This window comes from Andrena cerasifolii, chromosome 4 (genome assembly GCF_050908995.1).
Source record: "Andrena cerasifolii isolate SP2316 chromosome 4, iyAndCera1_principal, whole genome shotgun sequence".
In the NCBI taxonomy this organism is placed as follows: domain Eukaryota; kingdom Metazoa; phylum Arthropoda; class Insecta; order Hymenoptera; family Andrenidae; genus Andrena; species Andrena cerasifolii.
The window spans coordinates 15,138,735-15,163,575 of NC_135121.1; the positions used below are offsets into that span (position 1 = coordinate 15,138,735).

The 24,841-nt window shown below is 46.7% G+C and overlaps 1 protein-coding gene across 4 annotated transcripts in view; it reads left to right on the forward strand.

The window, feature by feature from the left end:
* The window catches only part of LOC143368418 (homeobox protein prospero), a 56,404-nt gene extending 31,868 nt beyond the window's left edge, over positions 1 to 24,536 (forward strand). For 2 of the 4 annotated variants that reach the window (XM_076811119.1, XM_076811120.1), the window contains exons 4-6: positions 17,448 to 17,592; positions 20,392 to 20,448; positions 20,914 to 24,536. In XM_076811119.1, the coding sequence (XP_076667234.1) occupies positions 17,448 to 17,592; positions 20,392 to 20,448; positions 20,914 to 21,093 (382 nt within the window). In that variant the 3' untranslated portion in view covers positions 21,094 to 24,536. The remainder of the gene's footprint in view (positions 1 to 17,447; positions 17,593 to 20,391; positions 20,449 to 20,913) is intronic. The other 2 variants (XM_076811121.1, XM_076811122.1) reach the window with 1 other exon arrangement.
* Positions 24,537 to 24,841: the final 305 nt, after the last annotated feature.

Consider the following 24,841-nt stretch of genomic DNA (forward strand, 5'->3'; position numbering starts at 1 on the left):
GGAGGGAAAGCTCGTGGCTTTGGTAGAAATTATTTGGAGGTGTTCTTGATCCATTTGGGTGACATCGATGCTCGAAGAATCATGATTGAGAGGAATCGGTGAATGTTGGGGTATGTAAGAAGCATTGTTGCTTTAGGAATTTAGTTTATACAAATCTATGCTGGTGGGTTGTGGAATTCACGTAAAGAAACAAAGATATTTCTCATCAGAAGCTAGTATTTTTGCATGATCCAGAATTTCTTCCAAAATGGTCAACAGACGCATTTTTTCACAGTCCAGATAGCTATATATAAAACGTCAAAATATAAGAGTAACAGATTTTGCCGCAACAAAAAAAATAGATACGCTAACACTACATTAGACACATTGCGCTATTTAAAGATAAATTTTAAAACCAAAAAGTAATGTTTCGCTTTGTACAAATTTTGTATTAAATAAATAAATTTACCAATTATATTTAATATCTATTTTTTCATTTACACAAATTTGATGTAAATTAGACAGGAATAATCATTTAGTTAAAGTTTTCTTGTGTTTTTGATAAATATTATCAACATTATTCCAAAAATATAATGTTTGCAATATTTTTTCAATTTCTCGAGAATTCTCAAGAAATATGATCTCATTTCTGATTTCTCGAGAAACAAAAAATATGGAGAAATCAGGAACACTATATGTACATAATATACTTCTGAATATCAGAAACTATATTTTTACACTGTCAAATTGGCTATTATTTTCATTCTATATTAAAAAATATAAGTTGTGCTAAAGACAACGGTAGGAATTACAGGTATACGTGAAGTGTCGGTAGGAATAGTGTTAAGAAATACTGGGTGGTGGGTTTCTCGGTGGTTCTGAGTTTCCACTCGCAGAGAGTGGCGCGCCAAATCATTCAAGGCCAATTAATCGAGAGTTCCGAATGCGTGAAATCGAATACAGCCGTGTGGTACCTCGGAACAATTCCATTCGAGCGTTCTTTTCTCGGCCGCGACAAGGGGCCCCGTGTACCTGGCCTCGACAGAACGGGGATCACTTAGGAGCCATAAACGTAAGCCGGTCGAATATTTACGGTAGCTTCAGCCCCCATCCCTGGTGGTCGACAGTTGTCTAGCAAATCCTATTTACTGTTACCCAACGGCCTATGCGCACTAGAGATGCTGGGAGGGTGCCTATCGCCCCTAGCTAACCTACTGCCCCACTGCCATGAGTCTCACCCCCTGAAAGAGTCTCTCGTATCTTTCCTTTCTTTCTTTCGCCAGGGCATTCGCACGTTCTACGTCTCCCTCCTGCTCTCTCCAGCCGCACACGGTCTCTTGCTTTTTTTCGCTTAGCCCCCCTTCTAAAGCACCATTCTGTCCGTCGCCATCTTTCATCGCACGCGTAACGGTCCTTCATAGATCGGATCACGCGACGATCTCACGATACCCTCCGCGCTCTGTGGGACCGACGAAGGGCGATTATGTTTTCCGAGGTTTCTCGTGCCACGGAAACCGTCCCCCTGCTGTCGCCTCTTCCCGATGCACCCCCATTTCGATTCTGCTGGTAATCGGCCCGAACACCACGGCAACGAATAGGCAGCATCGATCGACGTTCCCTCTTGAACGACTGCGAGCTCGAGTTATCTAATTCGTTAAGTGTCGAGGTACCGAAGCAGTCCCTCGATTCCCACGGACCTGAGGCACCCACCAAGCTGGAGAAAAAGAATTTATACTCAAGAGCACGTGTATAAAAATTCACCCCCGATTTTCGGCCTTCCTAAGCTTCCAGTGGTAATGGCAAATTCTCCAGCCACGTAGCGAAGAAAGCTTCCCAATTTTAACGTCACCAAGGACCTCTGTCAATGCTTTCTCTGGGAACGTCGGTGAAATATAAACCGCGAGCCAGGAAGTATCGTGGGAGGAGTGGTAGACCTGACAGGGGTCCCCGTCGAAAAACGCGACCTAGACCTGCGTCTCTATTCCGCCTTGCAGCTCTTTCAGGCTGCGGAGCCGCGCTCGTAATGTGGTTTAGCGTGGCATGACAGGAGGTAAACTTGACGACAAAGAATTATTGATTTTTTTCTGAGCGGGTTGAACGAGTTGCTGGGCGGTTGAGCGGTCCCGGTAGGGTATTCGACAAAGGATGTTTTCCGAGTCCCTAACCTAGGTAACCCTTCTCCTACGCTTCGAGTGTGTGTACGTGTCTCCATGTGGTGCCCGTACACCGTGGGCGTACTTGCCCCTGAGCCGACGCTCCTGTATGCGTGGTGCGTGAGCGCGGGCGCGCATGTGTGTGTGTGTGTGCCAGGGGTTCATCCTACTCTCTCTGTCTCTCCTGCTCCCTTTTCCGCTTGTCCTCTTCCCCCCTTTTTCGTCTCTCGCTGCCCGCACGCCGTGTGTACTCAGCCGATGCACCGAGGACTTAACTGCCTCATTGTCGTCCCAGCAGTCATCGGAGCTTCGGGACAGATGTGCAAAATTTAAGGTTAGAATACCAGAGAAATCGTCGGTGACGTCGAGACCCCGGCCACACTCGTTCGTTCAACCTCTTTCATGATTCTCACAGTGACGTTCTCTCCCCCAGCCCCCTTTGCTCCTCGCGTGAATGGAGGGCCGATGACCGACGCGTCTCCTCGGTCTCGATTCGCAAACACGCTGAGGTATTTGTCAGCTGCGTCTTTCGCGCCACCCTGCCGCTGAGGTAATACTCGGACACCTTGGGGATACGTGGTGCAACTAGAACAAGAAGCTAGACGGTCTGATAAAAGGGCAACGAAGGTGGAGGATCTGTCTATGTCCATGCTATACCGCCTCTGCGATTGAATAGCTTGGACAGTTTAACATATTGGCACTTAAGTAGTCATCTGACGTTGCACAGTGTGGAAATTTCGCGATTTTATGGCCAAAACCACAAAAATAAATTTTTCAATTCGACAAAATAAATGCAAATGTCAATTGAAGAACTAATATGAGTATCAAATGCCACCAATAAAATTTTACTGTTAAATATTTTAATACACTGCTCGTATAGACTAGCAAATGTTTATGTTCATGCGAGATTAGACTGATCGCAAAGAATTAATCCAGATTTTCAAGTTGCTTCAAACACTTATATTGTGTTATCCAAAGATCTGAAAATAATTTCAAGGCAATGGATTCAATTCCTGGTGGTGCGTAAGATATCTTTTTGTCCTCAAAATAATTGTTTCAGTTTTTAATACGTAATTTATACAATTTTTAAAGTAGCGTTTTAGAAATACCCTTTTCATATAAGAATCAATTTTCAATACATAAAATAGTTATCAATCCCATAATATCTTGTAATGATTTTCATTCCTATTTTACGTTCGACTATTTTGATTCTATAAATGCAATTATTAATTGCTAATAGTTGCTAATCTTGTAATTATATGCATTTTTTTTAAACACGACCCAGTGTGTCTTTTCTAACATACGACATAACTCTGACCGAGACTGGTTCACCTGTTATACATTACAAACCTTTTTATTCTTTTTTAAACGATTTTATTCAGCTTCGATCCTCTGTTTGATTGTTTGTATTCTGTATGTTTGTTTGTCGTCAGAAGCGATAACCCTTCTGCTATGCCCTGCTGCACTGCTGCATGCTCTAACAAAGAAAACAGTGTATAAATGTAAATAATAAAAAAATCTATATCGTTCGTAATTTTTGTAAGTGCTGTTTTTCGGATAATTTAGTTTCTCATATCTTAGAACGTGAAAGTGCCGAATTTTATATATTAAAAATAAGTTTTGAGGATTTAACCACGAAAATGGATATAGTTCTTCAATTGACATTTGTATTAAATTTGTAAAATTCCAAAATTTCATTTCTGTGGTTTTGGCCATAAAATCGCAAAATTTCCCCACTGTGCGTTGTGACAAGCAATCGCGTGTTCAAGGTCCTCGCGTCATTTCAGTTTTCGTGGGACACATTCTGTGGAAAAACGTGTTACAAAGACGCAACCAGTTCAAATCTTTCCTCATCTTAACATCGTTCAAAAGGTGCACCTCCGGCTCTTCATTAAAATCATTGCCGATTTTATTCGTTCGTCGTTTCCCAATACGTCGAACTGAAAGCGTACTCCAGAAGCATTGCAAGCCAAACACAATTACCATCGAATAATTCAACCGAGCAACGTCTGATCCCCGAGGCCTCGAAACGCTGGCCAAATACGTAAAGCCCGATGCCACGGTCAAGTAAGACGCTCGTGGATTCACCGTAGCGGAACCCGTTAATTGAACCATTAAAAATTCGCTCGATCCAGCGGCTCCGGCCGTAATCAAAGAATACTTTTAAAGGCAAAGTGACCCGTGGGGCACTTTGGCCCCGCGTCTGACATCCCCCCGCCGGCGTTGCAGCAGCGACAGAGCCAGCCTGCCGGCGTTCCCCGCTGAAAGTGCATCCACGTTAGAGCCTCGGTCTTTTTGGTGCGGCGCACACCCGAATAGTCTAGTCCGGCTTTCGCACCTTATGCACACGAGGCTGCACATGCATAGTGCAACAACGGCCGGTGCACCGGTGGCGGTGGCACGGCCGTCAGGGAAAATCGATCGGATAAAAAAATGCTTGGCCGATGTCGACGTGTGACGAGGACGCGAATCGCGGCCGATAGGCGGAGGCGGAGGAGGACGAGGACGATGACGGCGTGTGTTGGGGGGGCGGAGGAAGGGAGGCGAGTGGGGTGTATGGCAGGGGGTGTAGCGGAGGTTTAAAGGAGGGGTGGAAGGCGGACGGGGGCTTAGTACGCTGGCAGAAGGAGGGATAGTCCGGGACCATTGAAGAGTGAAACCGCTCAAAGCAGCTGCCCCCCACCTCCCCTATCACTCTCCTTCTCGCTCGTCCCCCATTTCTCTGTCTCTCGTCCAACCTTTCAGCCACCTCCTCGCCCCTGATCCTCGGCTCGCTTCGGGCTGTGCGCCCACCGACCCCAGAACCTCCACTCTCTCTTGCTCCTCTCGTAGCTTTGAAAACCACCCCTCTCCGCTTGGACGGATCGTGCAGCCCTGCACTGGCCCCCTCTCGGCTTTCTTTCGCTCCTTCTCGCTCGCCATCACCCTTAAGGGAGCCCGAAAACCGCGCGGCAAGAGTTTTCCATGCGGAGCGCAAGAAACCGGGTTATGTATCCACGGATTCATCCTCCGTCCCGTGCGGAAACGGCGACGTCTGCGGTGATCCCGACGTCTTTAGGGGGGTCGGTGAGGGTGGGCTTCTTAGACCTTCTCGTAGTTCGAACTGGGAGTGAGATGAAGGAATTGGCGCCTAAAATACTGACCCGTCAACGGTGATCCGTTTTTACGAAATATTAGGTTGAAGCACTAGGTTTCCAAGTACTTTTTCGATATTAGGCCAAGAATCCAGAAGACTAAATTCTAAATTCCCTGATTAGTTCCTTCTATTACATAGAGGAGAGTTGCCTTTATTGGACCGGCTTCTAGATTGATAGATTTCTTACATTAATATACTCATGTAAGAAATACTTAATACCTAAAATTTGGCCGTTCTTAAGTTCGGTAACAAGAAACTACTTTTTCACCGATTTGTAGCTGACACACGTGAAAACATTTATTAGTTACTTAATTATATGTTATGATATGCATTAGCGAAACCATCAGCAAGATACTTTGAATATTCACGAATCGAATTCAATACTTTTACCGCCCGTTCCGAATTGAAAAAATTCATATTTAAATATAAAGGATAAAGTGTAAATAATTGGAACTGGGTCGCTAATTGGGACATTTACCTTACTTGTTTCTTTCCATTTCTATTTTTTGCAATGCCCTGATCAGTGTTTTTTAGGTTGTATATTTAAATTCATTGGTTTTTAGATTAAATATTTAAATTCATTGGTTTTAAGAAGCGGTCCAACGTAGGAAACCGGTGGTACAAATTACGAAACCGGTTGCCTGGAATGAACCGAAGTCATTGGTTTAGTTTCTTTGAGATATTATTTTAATCGCATATTTTATCAACACACTAAACACGTGATAAAATCTACATAAAATGTAGATCTTTTTCCCGTTTCTGTTTGCTTTCTGCAATGTGTTATGCCCGTGTAGGAGTGAAAAATAAAAAAGTGTTCCAAAATAGGCAACCCTCCCCTAAGTCTTCTCTTTATGCGTTCCCCGCCCCGTGAACACGGAAAACCAATGATCGGTCGCGTCCATCGATAGCTGATTCAACTCTTTACCCGTAATTGATGATGGAACAATCGAAACTGAAAGGAAGTGCGCGCGGCAGCGTTCATATTTGACGTATCCGAAGCGACTCGCTTTCACAGCGCGCTTTTCTTGAGCTGAAAAGGGTGAACGGCATAAAAAGAAGCGCACGCGCGCGCTATCGGTTACGAGAACACCGCGCCGGGCAAATATGCAAATGCTGCTCGATTTCAATAAGCACCAGCCCGAGCGCGAACAAGTTCTTCCAGCGTCGTGTCCCGGTGCTAATACTCTTTGCATAATAAATTCAAAGTGATTTGCATCGGTCGAGCGTGTGGCGAAATTATTCGCCTATCTGTCTACGGGCACCGGGATGCTACCCGTCCGATGGCCAAGAGAATGAAAACGAGTTAGCGGGGAGAGAGAGAGAGAGAGAGAGAGAGAGAGAGAGAGGATCGACGAGGGGTAGAATAAGGGGGACGCGGGTCTAAGGCAGCCAGATGTAGAAGAGACAAAAAAAAAGAGAGAGACAGAGGAGAATGGAGGGGAAGGGGAGTCGAAAAGCAAGGGGCATACGAAGAGTACGCTCGCATTGTAAGATCGGCGCGTGCGGCACGCGGAGCCTTCGCCCGAGCTAAGTCTGTGCCCTGAGCGTGGAACCCCCCTCGTGTTTCAGGCGATGGGGCCCCCGCTCGCCCTTCTGCCTTTTCGTGCCACCGTTCCTCGAGTTCCCTCCTTTATGAAGGGCGAGGGCCCAGGAGCTCATTGTCGGGGGCACATCTGCTGCGCGATCGTCCAACGATTGTCTCGCAAGCTTAGGAAACTTGCTCGTTGGAAAAAAGGTGGCTTAGCGGCGGGGCAACCAAGCACGCGGTCGAGACACGGACGGGCGTGTGCCCCCCCCCTACCCTTTGTAGGGATGACCAAGGGGACGGGTGTTTTCGAACGCGAGCGCGTAACTTCTGCACGATGCATATCTCTGTGCTGATTATTCGGACCCTGGCTTCCTTGGCAAGATGTCTGCGGAGCTTTGATTATTACCGCTGCCTTTGGATCTTTCACGGAGTCAGGGTAAACGATACAATAGTTGACCACCTAAGAGTTTTTTAAATGGAATGCTATATATTTCATATGGTACACTATGACTTTCAAGGATAGAACTTTATTCTTCTTTTCAGATTTTTAAAATCGCGCTCGATGTTAAAAACCTGCATTTGTTTAAAATAATTGCACAAAAATGGTTCAATTTTTTTGTTTTAAACTGAAATAATTTTTTCTTTAAACTTCAATGTCTTCTCTATAAGCACCGTAAATCTCATCTTCATCCGTTTACTACTTCCATAGCTATAATGTATTGAAAAAAAGGTAGCACTTAACTTGAAACAGCTGTATAATCGACATTTTTCAAAATTTCGAAAAATCCTTTGAGGTACGTTTAAATATCACTAAAGGCTACAACAAATTCAAATTTCAGCAATCTACGAAAATTTACTCCGAAATCTGTCCGAGTTCGCATTGAATGTCCCAAAAGAAAACGCATATTTCTTACTGTAAAATCATTTTTATTAAATCCATCTGTCATTAAATCAAAGACATATTGTCTTGGGGCAGGGTGAGTTTCATGTGCACCCTTCACGACGTATGCCGTACATTTTGCAGTGGTCTCATTCGCTTCATTTGCTTTTTTTTATTTTTAGATTTCTCTCTCACCTGCTCTTTCTTTTCTTCTCCTTTTTCTTCTTCTTCTCTTTGCATCTCTTAGCCTCTTTCTTTTTCTTCTTTTGCTTTTTTTTCTTTCGTCAAGTGCCTTTGACCTCCGAATTATCGTACTGACCAATGAAAAATCAGAAGTCATCAGAGGTTCATACCGGAAACTATATAAAAGCAGGGCATATTGCCCCGCGCCTCCAAAGATCTAAATCAATTTTCATCGCGGCCTTTCTGCGCGAAAATTACGAGTGGTCAATAACTGTATCGTTTACCCTACTTTATCTGTACCATTGTTCAGCCGCGTGATCGGCAGGCAGGAAACTCTACGAATTAGAGGCGGACGCTTGAGCCTAGACGCTAGCAACGAGGAAGGACCAAAGTAGAATTCCTCTAATTGCAAGTTTGCCGAGTTCAAAACCCTGGTTTAACCCCCCGCAACTAAAACCAGAGCGTTCCATTCTGTTCCACGCCGAAAACTCGGAGAATCTCTAAATCCCGTCAACGGCCTCGTGGCCGCGACAAAAGGTGCACATCGTGTCGCAGCTGTCCTCCAAGTTCCTCAGTTGCCTGAAAGAAACTGCAATTACGTAGCTCGACGGTAATTTAAACGCTGCACGCGCAGCCCCTGGGGAACGCTCTGATTCGCGTGCTCCGAACGGCTCCGGCGGGTTCCGCGGAAAACTTGATCGTTCCGCAAGCCGACCCCTTCCGAAAGCCAGTATACCGGATGTATCGCCGATGTTCGCCCCCCCCGGCACCCTTGGGTGAGTCCGCCCATCGCTCCGACGGTCACAATCAACAACACCGTCGGCGCGGCGACCCTTAAGCCCGCCTGTGGAAGCTGCGGCGCGCGGAACACCATCCGTGCTTGGCTGAGTGGCCGTGGCGGGGCAGAATGGAGTAATCACTTGCTAACTTGTATTTTAATTACTTGATTTTCCGGGCGACGGTCGCGCCAGGCGTTGCCGTTGTCGGCAACGGCGACAGTGCATAGCCGGGTGGACCAGCCGGGGGCAGCCGCGAGCGTCGTCGCGTTTGCCGCTGCAAGTCTGAGTGCAGATGGCGTTAAAGTGTTAATTACTAATTAAGAAGGGTGCACAGGGTGCAGCATCAAGACCCTGCGCGACACCTTTTTGAACGCGCCCTCTGAATGGACGTTTACGCCCTGACGGGCAAACGCGTGTACTCACCCATCCATCCGCGCGCTCATGAGCCACGCAGCCACGCACACTCGCGCGGGCGCACGCACACACGGGAGCGCCGCGATCTGGCCGCAGTGAAAAGAGCGAGGAGACGTGTCTGTGGAGGCGTCTGCAGCTCGGTTGCACGCGCGCGAGACGCGAGACACGGTGCGATGCGACGCGGCCAGACGAGACGCGAGGAGGACCAGACGCGCGCACACGCGCGGGCATGGCCGTGCGCTGGCGCGCGCGCGACCACAGATGCTTAATGTTCTCTCGTTATATGCACTTTCACGCCTCGTGCCCGTTACCCGTGAGGATAAAGTAGAGCGTGGCACGACGTTCCTCTCGAATTCTTTGCGAGCTTCTTCTTCCGCACCCTCGCCGCGGCCGCCGACGGTTTTTCCAGCTGGCTGTGACGGCATCGGCCGCCACCGACGGCTGCACAAAGCGGCTACGCGTGAATTTATCTCCGCTGATGGTGGCTGAATGCGCCAGTAAGCGTCGCCCGCGATGTCTCTCTGTTAATTGTGCTGAACGCGCCCGGCGTTCTGTAAATGGACCCGTTTCTGCCCGCTGATAATTACAAGGTGAAAGGAGGCTGCCGTGGTAATAAGGAATCGCCCGGCCACCCGTTGTTAGCCTTCCTTCTAGTGCAAATTAAATGCTCCTTTTAACGCTCCTGGGTAGGATACTCTGGCCGCTTTTAACGCTCCTGGGTAGGATACTCTGGCACGTCGCGCTCCCTGTTTAAGACACGTAGGTTGTGATTCTAGAGGTGTGTTCCTTTATATTGTGCAAACTTGTGTTTGGCGGAATCCGTCATTAAAGGATCAGCTTATTATCAGATAGGATGAGCAGTCGTAAATTTCTTGAATTCAACAGATTCCTCTTAAAACATATCATGGATAGTAGTCCTCATTAGAAGTAGGGGAGAGTAGGGTATAACGGAACGCTTAACTTTGGTGGGTGATAACATGAAATCGGAAGGAGGAAAAGACGCGGGGTTTGAACAGGAGTCTTCAGTGGACCTTAGACTGCTTAGGCTATAAGAAAATCAAAGCCAGTGTTAAGAAATATCTTTGGGAACGACGGAAAATGAAATTTACCGGAGGTATTGAAATCTTCGCCTCGCTCAAGTGGTAGGGTAAAACGGAACACGAATCTTTATTTTTATGATTTAAAATGTATTCATTTATGTTAAAAACTAGAAATATATGTTTTAGGTATAACTATTACAAATAAAATGTAACAAAATCATATATTATACAAATAAGAAAAAATATTTTACTAGATGACATGAAAATTACGGAAAATAATCAAATATAAATATAATATCGTAAAAGGATAAATTAATACAGTTTGCTTATTATTTTATGAACAAAAAACACATACAGTGGAAAAACCAGGAAAAAATTATTATCTACGTACACAGGATTCCTGCTCCAAAATAATCGGTCGATAAAGTGTTCGAAACACAGCCGCGTGCAACAGATGAGCTTCTCCCATTGCGTGCCCTTGCCGTTAGCAAATCGACGCTGAAAACGATCTCGTAAATCGATTGTAATCCCGAAGGATCGATGCCTGCCCACCCCAGAGGGGCACATTTGAAGCATGCAGAGGTTCGTTCGTGCACAGCTGTTTCTCCGGGAGGGGGACGAGGCTTTCAAGGTGATCGACACTTTGCGAATCTTGGCAGATTGTCGGGTACGTTCCTTGAAGCTGTCTTCTCCCCTTCGAGGGAGTCGTCCGTGGGAAAGTTCCGCCAAGAAAGCCGCTCGCGCGCGAGGGGTTGAGACTTTAAGGGTCAGCTCCGGTCTTGGGGAGCTGAGGTGTTCAGCATTGTCGAAGGTCGGTCGACTTGGCATAACCGTTAAAAGGGAGCCGGCTGGTTGGCTTAAGAAGCACGATCGTGGATCTTTGAATAGGGGTAGGGAACGGGGGATGCGTAAGGCGAGAAGACGCTGGTCGTCGTTACGCCCCAAAGTCACTTTGCAGTATGAAAACCGCGCGCGCATTTCCCCACCCTCCTCTGCATTTCTTACCCCTTGTTTGAGGAGTCAGAATGCAAATGGCTTTTCTTCCGAAGACACTGACAGGTTAAACTTTGAACAGAGACACACCGCGCGTTGGGGGATTAATATATTATATCTTTAGCCTGTGTACATTAGTTGCATCCAGAAAACGTCTCTGACGAAAATTGGATATCTCTCGGTTTCTTTTAAGCCACCCCTGTTGTCCTCGTCCCTTGCCTGTGGAGTCAGAATGTGAATGGCTTCTATTCCAGAGTCACTGACATTTCACTGTCCTGAGTAGAGACAGAAAGTTAGATGTTAATGTACTTTTGGCTTACGTACGTCGGTTGCACCCAGAAGACGTCTCGATGGGGTCGATTGCATTCCGCGAAGATCGTACGCGCGCGCGTTTCTTTTTTCCACGAATCGACCAGAGAGTGGGCACGGAGTGGCGCAAAATTGAAAAAAAAAATGCTGCCAAGTGCTGACGTTCCCCCTTTTAATTGGTACTCTCGCCTATACGGCGCGCGACCGGTTACAAAAGCGACGCGTCGAAACAGCAACCCGCGACGATAAAGATCACGTATGAAGGAGGCGTCACCTCGACAACCATCATCGCCATTAAACGCTTCAATACGCGGCACCTCTAAAGCTCGCATTGTCGCATTGCCCGCTCCACAATGCGGACCCGCCGTCACGGAGAAGGAATTCACGAATCCGTGGCTGTCGCGTGACAATGCGCAGCTTTTTCTGCTGAGGAGGGCAGGTGGAAGAATTGGCTGAGATTAGAGAGTGCCTTGAAACCGTTCTACTCAACGTGACACGTGTTTGCGGATAATATACGAGTATCGAGGAGAGGCGTTGAAATTTCGGTCGGTGATCGAATGAAACGGAGTGGAAAATATAAGTAGCTAGGTATTTGTCTAGTAAGAAGACTGGACCGCTACGTGTTACGGGTTTTCTGTTTCTGACATTTCTTAAATCGAATAAAGATATAGAGCAATAAAGTCTGGATTGAATTATGACAAATAGAGTTGGAATAGAATTGGGAAGGGGCGTGTATTTAAAGTTGGACAATAAATATAGTGATTGATATACCTCAGAATTCGAGGAGTTAGTTTAAAGAAAAGTTTAATCAAATTGCTTGCATGAAATATGTACCTACTGCTCTTTAAAAAAAGTTCAACGTGAATTCTTACTGAGACTCGTTAGCCTCGGCATCCTGTCCTCCTAAAACATTCCGAAGTAAATATATTCGTCTATCAATTGCAACTTCTTTAACTAGAATTTCTTCATCAGCAAGAATACTTTCGTTCTCCACTGTACGCAAAGGAATACTGAATGTTTCAACTTCGAAGTCCATTAAACCGTGGACTGCAACCCCTGCCGAGGCGAAACAAATCGTGGGAATGAAGGATACTTCTAAACCTCCTCTGCCCCTTCATCTATCTCCGTCTCTCTACGTTTCAAGAGAGAGAAAGATCTCTCGCGGAGCTAAGGATCGCGAATAACGCGAGGTAACGATTTCCGTTCGCGGCAAGGGCTAATTATTCCCTCCTCGAAGACACTCCCCCCCCCCCATCTTCGTCTCCTTTCTAACCACCACCTCTCTCTTTGTCTCTCTTTTTTTTTCGGTGGCAAAGGCAGCTCATAATTAGATGCTAATAATCGGCACCCTCCAGGAGGATCACGCTCTCTCCCTCTGTCTCTCTCGTTCCTTTCCCTCCCCCCAGCCCACCCTCTCTCTCTCTCTTTCTCTCTTTCTCTTTCTCTGTCTCCTTCTCTTTCTCTTTCCGTCGACGTCACCCCGTTGCAACGGGGCGCAAGAAAACCGAGGCCCCCTGAAGAGCTTATTATTATCCTAATTATACAATACTATAATGAATGACTCCGTGGCTCACCCTCTAGCTCTTACTCTCACTATCTTCCTCCTGGTCCCTCACTCTCTCTCCCTCTATCCCGCCCACGTTCCCGATTCCTTCCCTCTCCCTCCTCCTTCTTTCTTCTCGCTCGCGGTTGCTCTTCTCCTCTGCACTTGGTGGTCGAAGAGTGGCAATTCTAGCACTCGGGCTTTTTGTCAAACCGACTACGGAACTAGCGCCGTCTCCCTCGCGCCCTTACACCCTATTATGCAACCAGCCGCGTCTCTCGTCCCGTTTTCTCTCTGTCTCCTGGTGTCTGTTTTAATTAGGCACTTCGCGGATATATATACGTATCTACCATGCGGTATTACGTAGGTACATAAGCCATACCGAGAGCCCAGCCCAGCCGAGACCTAGCCCAGTCTCTGCCTACCATATTCCGCCTATACTCGGCGATCCGACGAGCTTGAATGCGGTTGATGGGTGGTTGAGTAAGGATTATAGACGCAGGTGACACATACACGTTACCTCCGAGAGCCTGAAGTCGGGGGTGGCTCGGCCCTGATGGGTGGGTGCCGGTGACGGTTCAAGGAGACGGTTCAAATAGAGAGACGAAGAGAGAAAGGGCGGAGGAGGGAGGGAGAGGGCATCGGGCGCGAGCAAAAGGGAGAGCAGCCGAGAGGAGAGAAAGTGAACGCGAACGAGCAAGAGAGAGGGAGGGAGTGAGAAAGGGCGCGGGACACGCGGGATTCTGCAGAGACACACTCCTCTTTCAATTCTCCTCTCGTGTGCACAACCTTCTCTGACTGACTGCTGATAAGAGCACGCGAAATTGTCTTAATTGGCGAGAGAGCCAATCTGGAGTGATCGAATGAGAAGAGCCTCTCGCGTCTCTGCCACCTGACTCCTCCTCTCGCCCTTTCTTCTGCTCGCTGCCTATAGATCGCGACGCGACGCACGAAAGATCCCATTGTGTTTCCTTCCGTTTGCGTCGAGTGGGATTCGATCGACGAGTGCCATCCCGCCGGTGATCTTCTCCCCCCTGGCTCTCGATCGCCGCGGTCTTGTTCGTTATCCGCTGTGCCAAGTGACTCCTAGAGTCATCGGTCCTGTCGAATCGCAGGCTTGCTCCGGATTCGCGTCTAACAGTGCCCCGATAACATCTGTTTTTATTACAAATGATCCCTCGACGAACACCCTCTCGTGCCATTCGCAATTGCGTGCGTAACTAGTACAAATTCTCAGCAAGATTAATCCCAAAGAGGCGAGGTTCAAGTAGAGAGGCTCCAAGAGGGAGGACATCTTTCGAAGCAGAGAGGTAAAGCCAGCTGAACGGGGATGTTCCTACGTCCACGGTGCGGCTGGCTTCACTCGGGCTACCTCGACGGATATGGAAAACGTTCGTCGATTTTCTGTTTGACGAGTCGCGCGCGAGCCTGCCAGCCGGAAGCAATCTTAAAAATTGCTCCCAACGGCACCGAGCGAAGACCCAAGCAACAGCCGAAGGTTGCGAACCGGTTGGCTCACATTGTCAAGCATTCAGGGACCTCGAGTTATACAAGCCGCGACAGCGGCGACGACGACTCGTTGGTTTCCCGCTCAACCGTACTTCTTTGCATCCTCTCGGGATCCAAAGTGCAAGATCAACCTGACTGCCATTCTCGCTGCCATTCTGGCCTGCTACTCTAGGATACTTCCACCGCTGGGGCGGCTGACTTCTGTGTGCGTTTAAGGGTGAGGAGGATAGGGACACTCCTCCCCTACCGCTCCTACCGCCCTCTCGGAAAGAAAGATCGAGAGAAGAATGGAAAAATATCCGGGCAAGTAGCAGCGACCTCACCCTGCTCGCCCGTTCACCGACCTCTCAAGTCATTCGCGCGTTTGCCTCGTTCGACTTGCTCGTACCGCGATACTGGCAGAATACGAAGGACCGTTTTCTTCCCCGTCCACCTTGCCTTCTGCATTTCCTGCTCGGGAGAGCCGAGGCATTTCCTCTTGAAAAATTGGTTTCAATGCCGGGGTATCCAAGTTTGGGCGAAGATTCTGCTGGAAGTGGGTGATATTTGAAATTCGAGGGTGGGGCTGTAAACGAATCGAACAAACGTCTCCACTTTTCACCCTCAGACTCCACGAAATGATCAAGTACCTACGTCCAATGTCTTGCGAACCGATTTGGTGCAGTATCGAGCCGAAATAGCCGAGCTTGTTCCGACGCGTGTATCTGGATTTGATCCCATTAACGGGTGTAACTTCCGTTGCTGGCGACCACGACACTACACGTCCGGATGTCTTACGGCAATTTAATGATGTAAGACCGGTTCGGTGATGTAGGATAGAAAGTCTTAGTCAATTTTTTATAAAAATAACATATATCTTACACTACAAACAGGTACAAAAAAAATATTACATCTAAACGGGGTGGTTAGTTGTTGGGTGTTCGAAAGAGACTACCCATACCCGCTTCCTACAAACCTTCATAAGATCCTTTCGATGGAGGGGTAACAGAGTCGGTGGAGAAAATAAACTTGTTGCTTATTGGGCGGATTCAAAATTGCAAAACGAAAACAAATGGTGGTCGAGTACCTGAAAAAAATATCAAATTTAACAGACACCTAGTACTTTAGAGTTTTCCTGGTCATCGAAAATATAATATAAAATTCATAATGGAGGATGTAATACCGCTTGCATAAATATTGTCTTTTACGTATTTTTTTCGTAAAACGTGATGATTTCTCTGTTTTCACTCAAAAAAGAAGCATTCAAAATAATGAATTAAGTATAATTTCATTTTAGAAGATTTTTGAAAATAGTTTGCATACAAATTTGATTTCCTTCACCTTGTTTTGGAAAATAAGCATTTCTACTATTAACTCACTGTTGACCAGTCACGAGTTAACTTGTGTTTTCATGCCCTAACGTAAAATTGCCGGTCAACAATGTGTTAAAATAGGTCACGTGGTTCTAAGGAATGAACTTAAAGTTATTATCAAAAATCAAAATGAAAAAAACGATCTTTAGATAACAATTTCACCGTGTATATTTTTATTCTGGTTCCAAATCCGACAATTCAGAGGAAGAATGTGAACTGTCTGAGATTACACTTAAATTATCATGAGACAGTAATGTCAAAACATCGAAAGGAATTTTTTTTACCCTTTTCTGGTATATCTAACAGTGTGATACATGGATCAGAGTGAAGTAGCAATCGGTGAAAGATATCCTGATTTGTCTTCTTTCTGGATGTCTTTTGACTAAAACTTCTCCTATAGACTTTACACAGTTTGTGGTACGTTTCGAGAACTTCTTCCGTGTAACATCCAACGGGTAAAATACAATTTTTTATAACAGATGGCCCGTGGATTAAAATCGAGAAACGCGAAAATGCAGTTGGTTTCGCCCCCGCTGGAACGATACGAGCGAGCTCTCTGCGCGGAAGCGAAATCTGCCAGGCGTTTCAGTCGAAAGAAAATAATTAATTTCTTAATCAGTGGAAGGTCGCATTGAAGGCATGCGCCCAAAGACTTGAGCACAAAGGGGGAGGGGGGGGGGGCGTGTCGTTCAAAGTACATATTCGTTTCTCTGGCGGCACGACGCGTTCCTTTCCCCGTTTATTTTTTCGGTTAGATCCACCGAAGCGGGAGCCACCCCTTCGCGCTGCCCCCTTTCTACTCTCTGCGCCAAGTCGCAGGTCACTATTACTATACAAATTACCCGCCAATTAGTGGCTGGTGCCTGTTTGAACTGCGTTAATTAATGAACGTAAACGGGAAACTTGCCGTTGGCTCGATTTTTTCCTCTGCCGCTGCAAGGAACGAAGAAAAAGCGTATCACGCGATCCCGCTACGTTCGAGCCTGAACTAGAGCGCGCGCGCGCGCGCGTACATGGGGGGCTGCTGTCTCTGTGAAAGTTGGCGGGCTGCCTCGACGAGGGTGTCGAGATCTTCTTGGACGATACACTGTAACACGTTCTTAATAGTCTCTTTGAACCGCGTCGCTTGCCAGCCGACGAGGAGTTGTACACATCTCTTCGCGAGTCTCTCCCCTTCTTCCTTCTTCTCACGCTTGCGTCAGACCACTTTTGGTATCGACCCCCCCTTAATTAATTATCGGTAGCGCATTAGCATTCGCCGTTACGCGAGAATTAACGTCGAGAAAAGTGACGTCGCTCGGTCCTCCAAGGAAATATTGTGCTTGTGCTTTTGGGGGACCACAGGGCGGGGAATGTCTCTTCCCATCATTCACCATGGAACTGTGCTTCAAGGTGTCGATAAGGGGTGCTCTCCTTGGATGATACTTCGTTTCTCTTTTTGCTGGTACCAGTAAACGTTCGCGCGTGATTGTAAACTCTATCAATAATCCATGTAGATAGTGGTGCGTTGGTATGCAGATGGAGCAAGTAGAATTACTAGCATGTAGGAAATCTTTTTAAGAGCAAAATGTTTCCCGAAAAATGTCACGTACTGTATTAATATAATTGGTTTCTGTACGCGGTCTGATAACCTGGTGTTTATTTTCCAGGGAGTTCTACTACATCCAAATGGAGAAATACGCGAGGCAAGCGGTTTCGGAGGGTGTGAAGAACGTGGATGAGCTTCGAGTCGGGGGTGACTCGGAAATCTATCGGGTTCTCAACCTCCACTACAATCGAAATAACCACATCGAGGTAAGGAACGCTCTATAATTACGTCCTAAGTGTACCTCGTAACTACTTTGCCAATGTCTCTTTCTTCCATTTCACATGAGCGATCAATGATTAACGATAGCGTCCAGAGCTTCTACGACTAGATCTCGCACACTCTCAACAAAGTACGCGAGGTGATTCCCAATTGCATGTCAGTTCTCCGACTGCTTATCGATGGACTTTCGAATGTCAGAGTAACTTGAACAGAAACTTGAATAATTCTGTCAAACGTAAAGTCCTAGTTAACCCTATCATAGGCTTCAAAACGGATTGGAAATTTCCACGGATCCTCTTCCCCCTTCTACACATTACCCAAGCTCTATAACTCAAAATGAAATAAGACGAAACATCAGTAGAACAAAATAAGATCGAAGCATTGACATGCACCTAAGAATCACCCTCCGCACCCTACTCGACACCAAACAAATCTGTAGCGTTCCGATAAACTTTACAAAATCGCAAAGTTCGATCGTTTACAGTAGTGTTGTTAAAATGAGCTTCGAGCCGTGAGCTTCAAGAGCTCGAGTCGCGGTTCAAACTCTAAAGGCTCGAACCTTTAAGGCTCGAACCCTGTAGCCGTGAGAGCTCTAGCCTTTAAAGCCCGAGTCTTCAAGCTCGAAGGCTCGAGTCGTATAAATTGTATGTAGTGAAGTGAATATGTACAAAGCTCGAGTTTTGGAAGCCTTAAAACTTAATGTAGAAGTTCTAAGTCTCACACTCTAAGCTGTTAAAGTCTTAACTCAAGCTTAATAATACTATTCAATTACTGATTTGCAATAAAGCTGTGATAAAACTTTGTCATACAACTTAAAAATAACGACACAACCACTATTATATTAATTTCAATTTATTACGAGCTTTTTTTTATAACATTTATAATGTTTCTGCTCACTATATTCTTTCTTTAAACGTTCCTCAGCACAAAACTAAATGAAAATGACCGTTATCGTCAGCGCAATGTACTTCGCGAAACGTTCAAACCAAGAATGTAGTGAGCAGGAACGCTACAAATGTTATAAGAAGACCAAATAATATACTGAAATTTATATTATAGTGATTGTGTTGTTCTTTTTGTGTTTTATCATAATGTTATCAAAGAGTTTTGTTACAAATGACTACACTTACAAAAAAAAATACTATTGTATAGTTTTGTACTTTAATTGTATTATTAAAACACGGATCCAACCAATTGGTGGAACCATCAAAAAGCATCTTTCTCTGTGTTTAATTTTAACGTTTTACAATAATAGTGGTTGCACAAAATAAGATATAATATCAAGGACTTGGAGTTAACTTCATTACTATTAAACACAAGAGCCTTCAGCTTCGAGGCTTGGGCCTCAATGCTTGAACCTCGAACTTCGAGAGCTCGAGCTTCATATGATATTATCCTTAAAGGCTGAGTCATTAAGGTGAAGGCTTAACGCTTTGAAGACTCGAGCTTTATACAACACTAGTTTACAGAGAATGGGGCCGGGGGTGGGGGGAGAGGGCTGTAAAACCGTGGTAATTATTCTGCGGTCAGGCGCGACCGACCGCGTCTTTCCACACTGCGAAGCCTTTTCCAGCGACGCGAGATCCGAGACTATGACGTTCGCGAGGTGTCGGTGGCCGTTTACGCGTGCTCCTCCGCGAATTCGCTCGTGCATCCCCCGCGCGCGGCCATTGTGCGCCAGCAATTTACTTTCGCTGGCGGGTAACGACTGGCCCGATTGTATTTCGAAACGGCCGCGCGACGCAGCCGTGTGTGCACGCGCTTAAAGCAGCTATTTAATAATTATTTAACGAGTTCTCCGGTGAAACCTCGAGGCGCCATTCTTCCCGGTCCCGTTTACAATCGCGGGGTGCCCGCTTGACGCGTAATTAATTACTCGTGTTCGTTAATAACCCAAACGTACTAATTATAAGTGGGAAACTCTTGGCGCGGCCGCGCAACGCCGCGCTCGTTAAGCGATACGTAACATCGTTTTAATTCTTCGGATTCGCGGGCTCCTTCGGGCGGTAATGAACGCGCGGGAAATTATCTTTCTGGGCTCGGGTGCGACGCGGATCCTCTACACTCCCCCCCCCTCCTCCTCCCTACCGTCGCGGTCGGGATTCCTGCGGGTTTCGCGTCAGGCAAACCGACACGCCGATTGACTCTTTTCACGTTCCGCTACGCGTGAAACGCAAATTTACTCTATTGGCGAGCTCTCGTTTCTCTCTTTCCCCTCTGTTTTCTCTTCTCTCTGTTTTAAGGGATGTAAACTTGTGAGCATCGAAGGCTAGTGTTTTTAAAATTCAACGGGATAGGAGAGTTTTGTTCCGTATTGTAGAGAGCACTTTGTCGCGAGGGGACGATCGTGTGATCGAGTTGAGGCGTTTCTTAGGTGGTGGCATCGTAGATCATGAAACAGCCATGTAGAATCCTTTCTCTGGTAATATGTGTTTTCGAATGCACATCGTTCAAGGTCACACCAAGGTCATAATGGGAAATAAATGGGTAGAATGTGGGAGAGATTGTTTCCTCGGCCCGCGCGCTGTGGTATCTTAAACGCGCGGCAGCGGCAAGTAGAGGGGGACAGTATGTGGTCAGACCCGCGTCAGTAGCTCGCGCCCGTGGACGCGCCTGAGCTTGCTCATCGCGCTTCTACCGCCCGGTGTTGCGAATGTAATGCAAGTGAAATAGATGATTTTAATATTGATGCTAGAACGTTACTATTCTTGAAAGCTTGTTTCTTCCTTTTCGTAAAAAGAATTGAACGCTTTTCGAATTCCACTATTTTTCTATTATGATTGCAGTGTGATCTTAACGGTGTATGGTCACTTTACTTCTCAAGAAATGGGCTGCAAATTCAGGTATTTAAAAACATATGTTGTCACCTAAAAGAAATCTAGAGGACTTTGGTAGGGCTTACAGACAATAGAATTAACTTGGTCACATGATATTTCCCTTTACGCCAAGCTTCATATCCCGTTTAGTTTTAGGCGTATTAGCCTCAGACGCTCTTAAGAATTAATTCCATCACGGCAATGCTGCTACCCGTTCTGACTAAACAGTTACTTTTTTTACAATCAAGCTATAAGAATGCAATAGAGAGAATTTCCACAAGATTGATGAGAGTCGCTTTGGAAAAACATAACGAAAGTCGCTTTTTAGTCAACACGAAGCAATGAGTTTGCACACGCATCAGACCTGCCCCCCCTTTGCGAATCAACATAGAGTCATTAAAATCTGTATTATCGAGTTACCAGTTGTTCCCTAGTATAGAGCTACTCCCTTCAGCTGAGAGGCTTAATCTAACGAGGGTGATGCGTTTTCAGGTACCGAGCAACTTCAGGTACGTGGTCGAACAGACGCTGAAAGAGTTCTTCAAGGCGATTCAGGGCGGCAAAGACACCGAGCAGAGCTGGAAGAAGTCGATCTACAAGGTGATCTCGAGGCTGGACGACCCGGTTCCGGAGTACTTCAAGACCCCGAACTTCCTGGAGCAGCTCGAATGAATCAGGAGGTCGTGTGGCTCTTGCTCTTCGTGGTGCGCGGGCTCGTCAGCGCTCGTCGGCTCCCGGTAAAGAAAACGAAACCATGGAAACGGAAGAAAAGACAAGAGATCGAAGGAACGGCCAGCGAGGAAGGATCGCATCCGCCAGGAGGTACACGTCCTTCGCGTAAAGCGCGTTCAGGTATCCTTAAAAACTAACATATCGCAGAACGAGCGTGAGGGAGAGAAAGAGAGAGACAGCTAGCTAGGGGGGAGAAGATGCGAACGATAGATAGGGATAGGAAAGAATGTTAGGGGGAGATTGTAAAGGATGAAGAGAACGGGGGATCACGAGAGGAATGTTCGGATGCGTGATACTGCGCGCGTCGAGGAACGAACGAACAACGGCGACGTACGGAGGCATCGATCATCACCAATGCGGACGATGAGGAGTGCCGACAGAGGATCAGGCTGTGACCTAATCACGAGACAACGGGGCCGTCGCGGGTGACGGGGGTGGAGGATACGCGCGACACCAGGTCGGCGCCTTCGTGCCTTTCAAATTCCTTCGACCGAGCGTCCCGAACCACGGAGCCCTCGTGTTTACTTCTGGCGAGGCAACGAACCGGCCCCCACCCGTGTCCACCCGCCGCGGCCGCGACGGCCGACACCGATATCGAAGTCGACGGTCTTGGGAGGCAGCGAAGACGAAACTGAGAACGAGGAGCGTGGTCAACGGACGGCAAGGATGCACGGACAACACAGACACACGGACAACGGACAACAGCTTCGAGCGTCGAGTATTGTTTCGATTTGTTGCGTACTGTTCACGGATTTACCGCCTAATTTGTAAGGAACACTCGTTTCCGCGGGGGTTAGAGAGATATAAAAAGTAAGGAACGACTACGGTCGCACCGCAGCGACGACGACGCGGCGACGCGAGCGCGGCGGCGCGGCGCCCGGCTGTTTTTAATCGTTCGAGCGAGGGGGAAAGGGGCGAGGTGTACGGGTACCATTTTGTCCATATTTTAGAGGAGCCGATAAAATAACTACTATTGTCCGTTGGTGGAGCGAGAGATCCGCTGGACGGATCCTCCGCAGCTTCCGGCTGAGAGGCAGAAGAGGAGCCCTTCTCGGTGGATCTTCAGGAACGGCCCGGAACGAACGCGTTTGGCCTCCGTTCGGGGCCGTTCCGCGCGCTCAGAGGATGACAACGATGGCCAGTTTTCACACGGCATTCGTCACGCTGTACCTCGTCGGCTTTCCTTTTCTTTTTCCTATTTTCCCCCTCGTGTTCGCTCGAGTCGGGCCCGCCACCACCCCGCGGCCCGTCGATCGTCGCCCCGGCGGCCACCTTTTCTAAGCACGATCATATCGCTGCAACGTAGCCCGCTCGGAGACGCGGTCTCGAGCGCGGGCCTTCTAGTTTCTCGAACGAGCCCAACGATGGCGGTTCGTGCCCGAATCGACGGGAATCGGAGCCCCTGACAGACCACACGACACGATTCTTTTTCCCCCTTTGAGCGGAAGCAAGCATCGTTCGATGGATAATCATCGCCACCAGGATCTCGATCCTTTCTCTTAAGTTGTACATAGAATTATTTCAATGATCGCACCGTGCAATGTCGAAACGGGCGGGTTCGAGATCGGTACGCGAAGATGCTTGGCCCGATCGAACGGTAATTCGATAGAAACGATTCCTAGAACGCATCCCCGCCCCGAGGACGCGGAAGGGAGGCTGGTGAGCCTGGGATTTCGCCGCTCGGGCGAGCGTAACGCGGTGATCGACGGAACGCGTGCTTTCCCGCCAGATGTGTATGAACGCCCGCTACGTTGCGTTGTGCGAGTTCTATTTTCTTCTGTTTCTTCACTCGATGTTCGCTCGTCGACGGAAGAGCGGGACGAAACGGAGAATGGAGACGAGCACAGATAAGTGAACCGCGTTGCGTCGAACGAACGAAAAAAAAAAAGAAACGGTGCACCGATCATATTACGCGTCTAACATTACGTAGAGATGTTTTTTAATTAATGGTTAATTGATATATTAAACGAGGTTAGGCTAGTCGCAGCGACGGGCGTACGAGTAGCAGGGACGACAAAAAGGGAAGGGGGCGTAAACGATAATTTAGAAACGAGCCAGCGCCGGCTGTTTTTCTTAAGCGTTATTGTGGTAAAATAAGAGAATGGGGGATACAGTGGGCCGGGAAGATAAATTAAAAATCCACGCGTTAAAGGAGAGAAAAAATTAATGATTAAATCGCGATGCCGGTGCGTAACTATATAACAGAGTAGATTCTATTAAAAAGAAAAGAGAAAAAAACGTATATGTATATATATAATTGGCATCAAATTATATGTATATATATTAGACTTACGAGAACGAAAGACGGATGTGGGCGCGATTTAAATTGCGTGAAGGATGCGCTACAGAGGGTTAGACGCCTCTACGCCTCCCCTTATTCCTCTTCTACCCTACACCCATTACACAAACACACACACACACACACGTACATACATGTACACGTACACGGTGTGACAAGCACACGAAGCAAACGCTGATAAGTCGCGAGAAATCAGTGCCGAGGCAGGCTATGTGTTCTTACCGCAGTTCTTTTCTTTCTTTCCCGCTAGACGGTTTGTAGATAATTCAATCGGACGGTATAATAATTACAATTACTAATATATATATATGTTTATATATATATATATATCTCGGGTGGTAGCGAGTCCTTTGTAACTTAACCAACTAACTTTACCGCCAATATTATTTTCACCACTGTTACTACCACTATTATTCTCGCTATTACGTGCACTATTATTATAACTATTATTATTATTGCTACGATGATCATTACCATTATATTACGATTATTAGTACTATTATTATTAGTTCTGTTATGAATATTATGTGGATATGTGACAATTTCATTCGACGAATTATCATCGGTGGCCAGTGGTAATTGCTGGTTGTCACTCGGTTCCAGTTGATCGCGAAATATTATTTAGCTACGTCCCTTTTGCGTCGCGAGAACAAGAGCAGCTCGCTTGTTCCCTGTTCTAGATTGCCCTGTCCTATCCCACACCCTGTACTTTGCGTTTATATTCCCCCTTTTATTTTTAAGGGTTAATTCACCCCGTATATATCCCCTCGAACCCCTTCAACGACGTTTCGTCTATGTTCTGACATTTAGTTAACCATTGTATTTAGTTATTGTATTATTATTATTATTATTATTATTATTATTATTATTATTATTAAGCATGCATTATGCAGTGTACACAGCAAAGAGAAAAGTAAAAAAGAGTAATACCCACACGACTATACCACACGTACACACACGGTTTTTTGTAAGCGGTGAGTCTTAACCTAGTCACGAGTCACTATTTTTTAATTTTAACGATCGATTTATTGATTATTATTTTATTTATTATTTACGACAAATAAAAGCGAGACATCGGACCCGAGTTGTCCTTCATTTTTTTCGTTCCGCCTTCTGGTTCTCGTGTTCATCGAGCCCCTAGCCACCTTCACTCCCAACCCCCAACTGTCCACCAACCCCTGGCTTCAAAATTGCATTAAAAGAATAAAAGGAACGAGAAGTCTCGGGCTGAGACGTTTTCGAACTATCGACTGCCGACCCGGCCTACCTTCTTCTTGGTGTCCGAGCGAATAAGCTCTCCTCGCGAGGAACAGGGCGACGACTTCCGCTGGCTGGCCGGAAACCTGCGATCCTCGAATCGAATCGCGACGAAATTGGCACGGATAGAGA